Source organism: Manacus candei, unplaced genomic scaffold, assembly GCF_025592945.1.
Source record: "Manacus candei isolate 608988 ecotype Guabito, Panama unplaced genomic scaffold, ASM2559294v1 h1tg000049l, whole genome shotgun sequence".
Lineage (NCBI taxonomy): Eukaryota > Metazoa > Chordata > Aves > Passeriformes > Pipridae > Manacus > Manacus candei.
The window spans coordinates 29,098,315-29,112,158 of NW_026138097.1; the positions used below are offsets into that span (position 1 = coordinate 29,098,315).

Consider the following 13,844-nt stretch of genomic DNA (forward strand, 5'->3'; position numbering starts at 1 on the left):
CACCAGGGATTCCCAACCCTACCTCAGTGCTGTTATTTGTCTGTATTTGAAGATTTAAATGATCACCATTGCTCCAATTTGTTTTTGTGTAGCATATTTACAATCAAAAGCTAGATGCTTTTCCTCTTTTTATATTATAACCTAAAGATTTTTGGGAATCCAGTAACTTTGCAAAGCTCTTCAACTTCAATTTAGATTTTATTTTCTTTTAAATTGGCTGTTTTTTACTGTCTCTACTGATTTTGCTGTGTCTTTTGCTCAGCATCAACACACATATCTGTGTGAAAGGATTGAAGGATTACTCTAAGATTATAAAGGACAGGGTAAAGTGAGAAAAGCTCCAAATATCAGCCAAATTTCTTTTGACCTGTTTTAGCCTTCCAAAAAATTCAAATAGGTCAATGCAGATGACCAAGCACATATAAAGCATAAAAAATAATGAAATACCCTCTGATTTGGTATGCCCTGAGCTCAGGAGTTCCTAATTTGTCTGAAGGCTTTGCAGATTTCCACTGTGCTTGTTCAGTGTCTGGACCACTGTGAAATGTTATGACCTGACTCAAGTTTTATATTGCTTGAAGCTTTGATGGCTGCAGAGGATAGATAAAACACAAAACTCATGCTGAAAAAGCAAGTACATCCAATTGCCATCTATGGAATAATGAATATTTTTTCAAAAAAACCTCACCACGGTAGTGGAGAAATACCTAAATTTTTTCAGACCCAAGCAGATAAATACTCTTTGTTAAAACAATTTGATAAAGTTGTCATGAAGTTCCTCCCTTTACAGGCTGCTCTCTTGGGTGGTTTCTCTGGATTACTCTCATCAGTATCTCTGATATCTCTGTTGGTTTCCCGCTCCCACACCCCTCATAGTGCCAAGTGCTAAGGGCTGCCAGGCTGGTCACTGCAGTTTGCAGTGCCTTTGTGTGGGCACTTGCTTTGGCATTATTGCCCTTTGTAGCACAGTCCATGAGGCTGCACTTGACGTGTCATTGTGTAAATTAATTTTGATGTTGCAATGTAGTTTCTGCTGTTCTTCATTCTGCAATTGTCTTGACAACAGATTTGCATAATCAGTGAGTAGGAATTTGTTTTTAATTTTGATGTTCCGATTAGTTTGATTCAGATAAATAATAGACGGTTATGAAGATAACACAACATGGCATGAACTGGTGAAAATTAACGTAAACACAACAAATATGACAAATAAGACAAATGATGGAGTCGGGTTCAGTGATTATTTTTATAAAATGTAAGCAAATACTATTTCTGGTTTCTGTCTTCTTGCACTGTGACAGCTTCTTGAAATCTAAACATATGGATTTATTCAAATATTAGTCACTCTCACTGCTTCCTAAACAAAGAGAAGGAAGCTTATTAATTCTTTTCTGCCATAGATTCTTGATACAGAGGGATAGCAGATTCACAACTCTTAGTTTAATTCTTCTTTTCTTCTTTCATTCCAAAGGCAACTCTGTGAACCTGCACTTTTGTCATCATATGAGGGAATACCTAACACAGTTCCTTTTTAAATTTAATGTAGAGGATAATTTCTGAAGCAACAATTGTTTGTCTCTTCAAATATCCCACCTTCCCACCTTTTGTCTCCTTCCTTGCATTCCTAAATTCTAATGGCACCTGATAGAAGATGATTAAGGAAGAAACAGTAACAATGAAATCAAACTAGTAATGAAATTTCTGTTCATGTGTTCTAGTCATTTTTATGCATTAGAAACCCAAGATTATTTCTTTCCTAAGTGATCCAGCACATCCGTTCTTTCTTCTTGAGGAGTAACATAGACACAACTACCCTTTTCCAATCATCTCTGCAGGGCAGGACAAATAATGTGGGAGTGAAACTAGAAAACATTAATTTCTACATCTTAAGAAAAGCAGAGTTTCCTCGATAAGGGACCAGAATGATAGAGAGAGACTCCTTAAACCAATTGCTTTGGGGCATTTGCTAGAGTAGCAGTTAGTATAGTAGGACTGAAAGAGATTAGTGGAGGATGAGTCATGAAATATGCTACAGAATGAAAGAAAGAGAGAAGGCAGAAGGGAACAGAAAGGAATAAGTAAGAAAGATAAATAAATGATAGAGTTAAGAGTAGAAAAGTATGTTTTGGAGACTAAACTCGTGAACAAAAAAAAATTTCTGTAGACAGAGTAATCGTGACAAAAGGGTGTTAGTTGAGGAAATGCAGAAGCATCTGGAAAATTGTCGACCAGAGCAATTAACTGAAGGAATACAAACTATAGATAAATCTGAGACGATATACAGTCAAGATAGTTGAAGGGGAAAAAAAACAAAATAATATTTACTTTTGAAGTATTTCAGTAAAGTAGGCTTGGGGCCATTTCTGTATTTAGTTGGCTTGGGATAGCATGGACAAAAGGGAACTGGAGAGATGTTGTTTGCACCCCTACTAGAGTAAAAGAATACAACAAGCTACACTTTTTTGTCTAGAAAAAGGCAAGCAACAACATAGACAGTCCTTGGTTCTTATATTTTCTTAGCAACATTATAGGGACAGCTACATCTTCTTACTAGGTGGGTAAAAGAAATGCCCATGCTGGGTCACGGCAAAGAATGTCTGACCTGCCTCACCTGGGATGGTGGGAAGGGAACTGGCTGGATCAAAAACCATGCTAAGCACCAAAATGTGCATTGTCATGATAGAATCAAGTAACTTTAAAATACAGTGGAGCAGAATAGCTGTTGAAGCTTTTACTTTTATTTTGAAAGTAAACATAATGCTCAGTTTGATTTTCTTTGGTATTTTATACTATCAAAATTTCTCAGGGCTTGCATGCTTTGATAGAACCATGCTGGCATAGCAAGTACTGTACCACTTTGATTTTTCATTCTTTAACAATTTAGTAATATTTCTGTTACAATTCATTTTGCATTAAGGGTATTATTTTATGCAAACAAGACCAGGATTTGAATAATAAGTCTTGGAAAGCTGATCAACGGTCTCTTCAGCTTTTCAGACAATTGATTCTTCTAGATGAGAGAAATGCTCTCTGTGAAGTAAGCCTATATGAAATAGGTGATTATTGCTAGGTGATTTTTTAATAGTCCTATCTGCAAACAACAGTGAAGAAGAAATTTCTACATACTACAGAAATGTGTAGAGAATATTATTAACTATTGATTACTGATTCACTGTTGAAATTCAGTGAGCAGTGATGCTTTGGTCTTTACATCAGACTTTTAATGGTATTTTTGTACTCTGTATAGTTTTGTTTGAGTAATAAATTCGTGATGAAGCAGACTTTGTCAAATAGTGGCCATTTAAGTATGTACTGGAACCCACATTGGCTTTCAGGTAGAATTCCTTCCTGTTGGTTTCAGAGCCAACAGGAGTACCACAAACATGGTATTTGTTCTCAGGCAACTGCAAGAGAAGTGTAGGGAACAGAACAAAGGTCTCTATGTAACCTTTGTTGACCTCACCAAGGCTTTCGATACTGTGAGCAGAAAAGGTCTATGGCAGATTTTGGAACGCTTAGGCTGTCCCCCCAAGTTCCTTAAAATGATCATCTCACTCCATGAGGATCAGCACGGCCAAGTCAGATATGGGGATGCACTTTTTGAGCCCTTTCTAATAACCAATGGTGTGAAACAAGGCTGCATCCTTGCACCAACTTTATTCACAATCTTTCTTAGCATGATGCTCCAAAGCACCACGGTAGACCTCAATGATCAGGATGGTATCTACATTTGATACCGTACTGATGGAAGCCTTTTCAGCCTAAAGCGACTGAAGGCCCACACCAAGACCTTAAACCATCTTGTCCAGGAGCTGCTTTATGCTGATGACGCCACCCTGGTCACCCACACAGAAGCAGCTCTGCAACGTTTAATATCCTGCTTTGCAGATGCTACTGAGCTCTTTGGGCTGGAAGTCAGCTTAAAGAAGACAGAAGTTCTCCATCAGCCTGCATCTCAGGAAGTCTTCCCTCATCCCCATATCACCATTGGCCAATCAGAGCTCAAATCAGTCCAGCAGTTTAATTACCTAGGTAGCCTCATCTCCTCAGATGGTAAGATTGACGGAGAGATAGACAACAGGTTAACAAAGGCATATAGTGCCTTCAGAAAACTCCATAATAGAGTATAGCATAATAAACACTTGAAGAAAAGTACCAAGATCAGTGTTTACAGAGCCATAGTGCTGTCTACTCTCTTATACGGTTCGGAATCATGGGTCATCTACCGCCACCACCTGTGTCTCTTAGAACGGTTCCATCAACGCTGTCTCCATACAATGCTAAACATCCACTGGTCAGATTATGTGACCAGTACATCTGTTCTAGAGCAAGCAGCAGTCACAAGTATTGAGGCCATGTTACTGAGAACACAGCTACGCTGGGCAGGACACGTCTCCAGGATGAAGGACCACTGCCTCCCTAAGATCTTGCTTTATGGTGAACTTGCCACCAGCTGCCACAAGAGAGGAGCCCCGAAGAAAAGATACAAGTACTCCCTGAAACAACATCTCAGCCTTGGCCATATTGATCAACATAACTGGTCTACTCTGGCCTCAAATCGGGAGGCCTGGAGACACACCATCTATAACGCTGCTGCTTCCTTTGAGAAAGCACACAGGATCACTCTTGAGGAGAAAAGACAACGCAGAAAGAATCATGTCTTGCAGAATATACCACCTAAGGAGTCTTTCTGCTGTGCCTTTTGCAACCGGACGTGCCTGTCTCGTATTGGCCTTTTTAGCCACCAGCGCACTTGTAGCAAACATGGGTAGAGCCCTTCCCAGATCTTCGTTTGCGAAGCCCAGCCGTGATGATGAAGTATGTACTGGCTATTTTGTGATGTACATAACCTACATGAACTTCCCTCTTACTCATAGTACAAGATAGAAGTTGTTCCATGTCAACAGCAAGAGAAGAAAAGAGGACTGATAGAGCTGAATTAGGTAGAATGACCAACCAGTCCCTTCTTCTGTTTCAGTTATGTTTTGCCTCACTTCAGAGATTTGAAAAGTTTAATGCCTTCATTTACCCTTGGCTTCTTGGTCAGAGGTTTTAGGTAGCAGATAGAATGAAGACTTCTGAATACTACTCTACTTCTACTACTTCTTCCTTTCTCTCAAATACCAAGTTCTTCAGTGGGCCTTGGTGGACATAAGTCATGACTTGTAATTCCCAGTGCTGTTCTGTCAGTCAAGATCTTGCTGGGTAGTTATACAAGGGACTCTCTCTCATACCTCTGCATTACAGAGAGGTCATTTTTGAAAAAAAAAAAAAAAAAAAAAAAAAAGAGGGAGAAAGAGATAATGGATGCATTTGTGTGGATACAGGAATGATTTAAGAAGTGGATTCTCAAAATATTTCTCCTTCAGCCTCCAACAAACCCAAAGAAAAGGTGCAGGAGAGTTTTTTCTGTTTACCTATGAAAATGGCGAACTATAACTATGACTGAAATGAAAGTGTGGCAACATTTGGCAAACTTGCAACAAACATAATTCCCTAAAAGTATTTCAGTTTTTTATTTGATAAAACTAGTGCTACAATTTGTGGAAAATGTAACTCTTTAAGAAGTTGTTTACAAATTTTACTTGTATGGATTTTGGGTTTACTTCTCTCTCTTTTTTTTTTTTAATAAAATCTCTGTGTATGAAAACAAACTTTCTTCATAAGTACCTTTATAAGCTCTGTGGATAAATCTTATCTGGTAGGACTGGTTTGATTTCCTTGACAGAATAAAAAGAAACACATTCAGTTAGTAGCGGGATTTTTAGTACAGCTTTTGTCCAAAATTGCTTGAGTTTCCCTTCTGCACATCATTAAATGCAGAAATTAAGCTGTGCTCAGTCCATAACATCACACCTTCAATTTAGTTATTTCACTACTGTGTACTGTGATGTTGTCTGTTTTAATACAGAAGCTGTTGTCACCACTCGATCATCCATGGAACTTTGCATGTTTCTCAGTGGTGCAAATTGCACTCATTTTTGATCATATTTAAAGTGGCTTAGTAAGATGCTACTAAGAGGTCTATGTGTAGTATGTAGGCCTAAATTATTTAATGTATGAAGGAATGGGTAGGTGTCACCACAAAAATTTGAACCATGAACGCGTAAGGGAAAAAAAGAAAGCTTCCTCATATGGTATTATGTTAATGGTTCTTGCACAAATTATATTTTTATGTCTTGAAATTCCTTCTTAATCTCAAGAGAAGTCAAAGCAAATGGTTTAATTTATTTTTTCAGGAACTGCAGTTTGAGAGACTGACTCGAGAACTCGAGGCTGAACGTCAGATTGTAGCTAGCCAGCTGGAGAGATGTAAACTTGGATCAGAAACTGGAAGCATGAGCAGCATTAGGTAATGTACGAATTGTTAATTTCTTTAGTAAATTTTGTCTCTGTTATGGATTACCACCAAGAACAAGCTGGATAATCTTTTTGTAAAAAAAAAAAATGTACATCAGAGAGCATGAGATTTTAGTAGAGTTTGAAAATTTGCATTTTGACCTGCTTTATAAAAAGAAAACTTCATGCAATTTTGTATCTTGTGTGTCCAGTAACAAAATAGTTGTCACATTTGGAATTCATTGATTTGCTGCAGTCTGAATGAATTATCAGCAAAACTCCTTTTCTACCACCAATACAGCTGTAATTTTCAGCCAAAGCTTTTTAGCTTCATATTTGCATAGATGTATTGATAAGTTTTGTAAACCTGTTTAATCATAATTTCATCATTCATAGTATTAAAAGGTTTAGAGTGAATTACTTAAAGCTGCTGAACTCACATCAAAATATAATGATATGTGTTACTCTTTCTTTTACACACTGGTTTTCTTCAATATAAGAAATCATTCTGGTACATTGTTTGGAGGATGGCAAGTTTATTTAAGAATTATAACAAAAGGAAACTGATCTCTTGGTCAGTTTAGTGGGACTTTGCATTTTTGAGCTTCTTGATACTGTGTTTTCTCAGTGAACCTAATAAATGAAAAGATGGTGGTACTTGAGTTTCAAGGATCAAGGAAAAAATCATGTTGTATAGGCCTGTGCTTTTTTTTATCAATGGAAATATGAAATCTGATATCTTTTGAATACATAATGTTAAGTATAACATGCCAAGCCCGGTATCAAGTTTTGTATGATAATAATAGAAAAAATACAAAAAGTATTGATCACTACTGAAAGAAACTGTCTTTCAGTTTAAGCAATTCAAACTAAATAAATGATTGTTTTCCATGATAAGTAGAAAATAATTATTCAGTAGAATGCCAAAGTTGTAAGAGAAATACTGAATGTAAATTAAAATGGCAGAAGTCAGAAAAATTACTAATTCAGCAGAAGCTGTACATGAAGTTGACTTTAAGTATCCTTAATAAATCAGGTGAGAAGTCCTTAAGGTAAAATCTTCTTTTATATAATCTTTCTCACCATCTAGACTTTTTAACATTAGAGAAACTGTATTACTTAGAATTATTTAAGCACAGAATAGCTAATATTTGGCAATGTAGTACAGTACTATATTTGCATGTCAGGTACATTTCCCGAGGACTTTAAATTTTATATGTGGTATGACTGCATTTCAAGAAAGCTATGTCTGAACAGTGTTTGAGTAATACTGAACTATGTTTAAATAATGCTGTTATTTTAGAATTATTCCAGACAGTGATACAGATGTTGGGAGATTTCTCGTTGGGAAGGAAATGTTTTGTTGTTGAACTTTTTTCCTATTGATAAAGCTATACTTTCGAGTTATCAGTGATATCAAGGTCACTTAGCTGACTCTGAGTGAGATCTGACACTCCAATTATTCAAGAAGTTTAATAATTTGACTACTAATCTGTGTGTAGAATAAGCTAGTACCTGGGATAACAGAGGCTATTTTGTGCAAATTTTACATCTGTAATTTGCCCCAGAAATGTTTTACTTATGAGCAGGCCATTTCAACTTAAAACATTTTAAAAACTACTTGAAATACCGTGGTTCAGAAGAGAAGATTGAAAGCTTACAATTAGATAGCAGTAATAATCTAATATTGTTTGATTTGGGTTGCTGTTTATCCCATACATATTAAATAAGCAATTTTCTGTCCTAAAAATTGTAAATCATTATGAGAGGAGCTTAGAACTAATACAAACATTAAGTGAAGTCAAATATATGTCTGACTGTTGTACTGACTTTCCAGTGCTCATCCAGATTGGAGAATGTTTCTTTGGTGTTTTATTCTTTGACATATCTTTGACATGTAATATTTTTTTTATAAGATTGGGGACTATATTCACTAGGAATTGTATCAAAAAGGACTTGAGTGCATTCTTTTCAGGAACAGATTCTTGACTGTGAACCAAAGGCAGAATCAATGGCTTCTGATAAAGCTGAATAAAATGCTTAGACCATGAAGTAGGACAGCTCTTCCCTTCCACAGTGTTTCTCTGTTGACAAACTCTGAGCAGATCGTTATTCAGCCTGCTGAGTATTAAAATTTCATCACACATTCCATAAGGAGCCAAGTCACACTCTATACTGCTCCATTCCCTTGGCTGAGGTGTATATTCCTTCAGGGCCAGATTTATCAGTCTCCCAGTTGCTTTAGTACGGGGGGTAATTAGATCCCAGCATATCTTTAGAGATCTTCAGTCTCTGATAGTTTTAAGAACTGTATTAAAGAACTGTACTTACTTGTTAATAAATCCTTAAAGTTTTAAAATAAGTTTCTGTTTGATATTCTTTATTACTGTTTTATGTGAACAGTATGTGTTTGCTTATAGACTGGCATTTGTGCATGAGTGCCTGAAGAAACATGCTAAAGTTTCTGTATTTTGCAGAATAGCAAAAACATAATATAATAAACTGAATAAAATGGAAAGCATACCTGCTTTGAATATGCTTTCTGCAATGTAGTTCTCTCTCTTAGAAATGCATATGTTATTCACACTTTATGACCAGGAAGGTGATGTTTTCCTTAGGAGGATACAATTTTTGCAAATTCACTGAAAAAAAGTACAGCAAGTCTAAATGATAAACCCATAAGATCTTTCAAGAAAATTGAAGAAATAGATGGAATGCACTGTGATATAGGTAGACAGTTGGTCAAGTAAATAAAATTGCAATTGCAGTTTTCCTGTACAGCTGTCAGTGTTAGATCTTAGTTAGGTTACTTACTGTACAAGTATATACAGTAGTCTTTGTAGATATTTAATATTAACGATTGATGAATCTGGTAGCCTAGGGAGGTGAGGCTGCCACAGCCTAGACCTACATAGACTGGAGAAGTGGGCTTTTATCATGTATGAAAATGCCAAGTGTAGTTTTTTTGTACTTACTTTTTTATGTATAAGCCAGTAGCGTGGCTATGTTTAAAAGGATTTTTAAAAGTGATATTTTTTTAAGAAGATAGGCATTTCACCAATAGGCAGAGAAGATTTTATTAAACTTATGACAGTAAATGCTGTAGCTCAAAATTCATCTCATTCTGCAATGTGTGTTTGCTTAGTAGTTCAGAAGCTCAGTAAGCTTTAAGTTTTGTCACAGACTGTTGCTGATCACTGTGAATTGTGTAAAGCTTAACAACACACACTTGGATGAACTTTTGTCAACTGAATTAATAAAAAAGTTCATCTGAAATAAAATGAAAAACAGCAATAAAAGCATGCAGGTTTTTGAAAAAGTAAGTTTCTGAAAACATTCCTCGCAAATTCTACGTGTCTCAGTAATTAGCTGTGGTAAAACAACATTTAATAGTGGTTTTCCCCCTGTTCTCTTACCATGATTTTGTGTTGCTATAAGTGACCAGGTCAGGTGGAACCCTTCAGAAAGATGCAGAGATTTTTCCACTCCTGAAGAGCGTTTTGTCAATGTTGAGCATGCTACTATTTGATATATTTCCAGATCTTGTATAAAGCTTAGCATGTGTGATTTGGCTTGTGGTAAAACAGAATATCCTAGTAAAAATATGTTTTCGAGGTAGTAGAGGTAAAAACCCCCTGCCATTCTTGACTATTAAACCTATTTTTGGTTATAATACTGTTAAGCCAGCATGAAAATTAAATTAGCTGGAAGAAAACGTTCAATTAGAACAAAATGGTGGGAAAATGTGCAAGAGTTTGTATAACAGAATGTTTTCATTGAAGTGTTTGCATTATTTGAGTTCTTTGGTATATCTAGAAGGCATAAATTCCAAAAAAATACCTTTAAAAACCACCACCACCAAAAATAAAATAAAGGCAACAAAAGAAAACCAGAGAGGTTTTCTTAGAAAAAAGTTAAAAAGATGGTATTTTTCTTACATTCAAAATCGTTAAGGAGTTTATTTGGATAATCTCTGAAGAAAAGAATCTGAAGCAGCCTTTGTCAGACCATAATTAAGAATGAAAAAATGTGGTTTGAATGCTTGACCACTCTAATAAACTTGGTTTGTTTTGGGGGGGGGGGAGAAGGAGTTGTTTGGAGACTTTTTAATTTTTTTCCATGTCAGTTTTCAACCTATAGCTTAGCTAAGTTATTTAAGAATTCTTCCCTATACCTTTCATCTTCTACAATGATCAAATTACCTACAACAAAAATTGTTACTGGCTTGCTAGGTGTTGAGTTGCTAGGGTTGCTAGCTGATGGATGTTAGTCACTGTGCTAATGTGTGTCCATGTTGGTAATAGCTGGAAATCAGCACTTCTGAAAATCAGTCTACTGATTTACAAGCTCAAACACAGCATTTAGGCACTTCTCATGAAGGGAAGCAGAGGGGCAGGTACCAATCTCTTCACTCTTGTGACAGTGACAGAACTCAAGGAAACAGATGAACCTGTGTCAGGGGAGGTTTATGTTGGGTATCGGGAAAAGGTTCTTCACCCAGAGGGTGGTTGGGCACTGGAACAGACTCCCCAGGGAAGTGGTCCCAGCACCAAACCTGACAGAGTTCAAGGAACATTTGCACAACATTCTCAGGCACATGCTGTGATTCTTGGGGTGTCCTGCACAGGACCAAGGGTTGGAACTTGATGGTTGTGATGGGCCCCTTCCAACTCAGCATATTCTATGATTCTGAAATCCTGGAAATCAGGGTTTTGTGGGGTACAGTAAGTTGTCCAGAAGTAGAATGGGCAGATTCTGCTTGTTGTGATAACTGTTACGCTTTACCAAGCCTGATTTCCTCCACTAGTTTGACATCAATAGTTGATGTTCCTGGTGTTGTGTATACTATCACATGTAAGAGTGTTCGGGTCAGTGAAAATGTTTTAGAAGTCAGGGAAATACTGAGGTTAGTATTTTCAGTACTGCAGCATCACCTTGTATTTTGTATCTCTTGATCTTTGGGTTGTGAGGTGTAGAGACCTCTGTATCCTATTAGAATTGGTCAGTGAATTAGTTTGAGACTGTTACCAAAAGAGGAAAATTTGAAGAAAATATTCATGATAGGAAATAAATTTTGGTTGGAACGCTTGGTACAATTCATATTAGTAATGTGACTACTTAATTATATTCTGCAGAATGACAGTTTATCGGATTAAATATCAGACTTGTGATCTGATCATTTAGAACAATGTGATCTGAAGTTTAAGTTTGAACCTGTCTATACTCACTGTGTTGTATGTCCAGTATTCAGGAAAATGCTTTAAAAAAATACCAAGATAAGAAGTTGGTACAAAAGCAAGAAAATGAAGTGAAATGTTATAATTTTTTGTATTTCCATTGCTAGAATATTTGTGGGCTCTATGTGATGGTTCTCCACAGTGAGGCAAATCAAGAAAACAGATTAGTCCTATTGATCCTCCACAGAGAACTGACCAGTTTCATAGTTTTGGAGCAAATAAGCTTCTGTTGCTGAAAGGCAAGTTTCCAGCATATGTCCAAGCAATCAGGTTTGGTGTAATTTTGTTTTTTACAGTACATCTGTATCTTTTACAGTAGTAGTATGGGTCATATCATTCCCAGACAGATATGTCTCTGAAGGCACAAACTGCAACAAGACTTTAAAACACCCCTTTAAAACACAGATGCTCTCCCTCTTCTTCTGTTTGGCAAATACCTTCCTGAGATACTACCTCCATTATTCAGCTTTGCCAAACACTGGCATCTTAATGAAATTAAGGTATCAATTTTAAGTTTAACTCATCAAAGTAACTGCAGAGACGCTATGACAGTAAGGATATGAATATTTTTTTTTTCTCTAGTGCCCTAAGCAAGGGTCTTATAGTCTGAAAGCTTTATATGGGGCTTATAATGGCTTTTAAGTGCCGTTTGTCACTTAGATTCTCTGTTAGCTAGCTCAAGTCTTTCATTATGTCTTCTGTTTACTAATGCAGGAAACACAGGAACAAGACAGGAAAAAGTAAAAAAGGCAAAACCACAAAAAAGCAGAATGAAACAGGAAAAGCAGAAACTTTACATGCCAGCATTTACTCATATGTGAGCCAATGAAGACTGGACTTGAAGGTGTATTATCTACCGTAGTGCACATTTGGCATATTACAAAGATAGCTGAAAACTTTCCAGTTTTTGCATTCACAATTTAAACGTGTTTTTGCAAGCCTGACAACAGAGCATTGCACTAATTTGAAATAAATGTGGAAATACAGGTATTAGGAAATACATTGTTGTCCGTGTAAAATTCGGTTATGTCTTACAAAGCGAGACTCTCAGATTACTGTTCACAAACTGTTGGAAAATCAGAGCAATTCAGTTTACCACTAAGAATGGATAAGCCTTAGTAATAGATTGCCTAAGGAAACAATAAAAACTATCATTTGAAACTTAAGGACATGTAGAATATCTGTCAAGAATGGGGCACAAGTGACAGGTTTATTTCTCTACAGCCCTTCTAGCTCTCTTTTTTACGATACCTTGCTAGGCTCTGCTTTAATAATTTGACAACATTCTTTTTGTTCCCATCCTTACTTATTAGATGTCAAAATGTTTTTGGATAGGTTTGGAGGAAGACAAAATTGAGGATATACTGGAAGAAAATGCCTTATTATAAGAAAGTTCTTGAATTTAGAGTATTCGCAGGCAAGTTTGATAAAACTTGTCCAGGAAAGTTCATTTTCAGTGCTTACTGCTTGTGGGTCAAAGGTACTAGATAGTGGTTTTATGATATCTTAGAAGTAGCTGGTTTATGGCTGAGAACAAATCCTGTAAGATGGTGACAATATTTAATGGCCAAAGGCAATTGATGTCAAACACTGAAACAGAAGTAAGGTATCCAAGGTGTTTCAAGGAGTCACTTCTGAGAAATTGTGGACAGAGACCAAAGTGCTGTCTGTCATTAAAGTTGCCTGCTGGTTTGTGTTAAACTAAGATTTAAATGTTTCTGTATTTTGACAAACTGCACCTTCCAGGTTGAATATTTCCTTTTCAAAATGCACATACTGAGGTTTTGAAGGGAATTTCAAATAATCATCATCTTTCTTGTTGTTGTTATAAATTTGCATCAAAAGACATGGCTGTTAACAGAGGAACTAAACATACCTTTGCACAGACATAAGTCCCTATTTTCCTATAATGCTTTTTGCCTTCTGTCTCTTTTGGTGTACTATAGGGCAGAGTACTGGAGCTGGGAGGGAAGTCTCTTCAATGTTATCCCATCCTTCCCTCCATGTTGTCAGGATAAGGACGGGTACTTTGAGTCCAGTGGCAAGAGGTCAAGAAGCAGATCTCCAGGTGCATTTAACATCCCAATAAATGCATGTATGAGGGGGGAATTGGAGAGAAATTTGTTCAAAATGTGGATGAGGCATCTGGTAGAAGCTAGGTTCAGTCTATAAAGTGAAGATTTGTCAAAATAGGATACTCTGAGAAGTGAAGAGCGGGATGAAGCAGGATAAGGAAAATGAAACGGGCAAAGTCTAGACAAGAGCAGG

General features: G+C 36.6%; 1 protein-coding gene across 6 annotated transcripts in view; it reads left to right on the forward strand.

The window, feature by feature from the left end:
- The window catches only part of CTNND2 (catenin delta 2), a 627,538-nt gene that overhangs the window by 235,476 nt on the left and 378,218 nt on the right, over positions 1-13,844 (forward strand). For all 6 annotated transcript variants that reach the window (XM_051799301.1, XM_051799302.1, XM_051799306.1 and 3 more), the window contains one exon: positions 6,240-6,352. In XM_051799301.1, the coding sequence (XP_051655261.1) occupies positions 6,240-6,352 (113 nt within the window). The remainder of the gene's footprint in view (positions 1-6,239; positions 6,353-13,844) is intronic.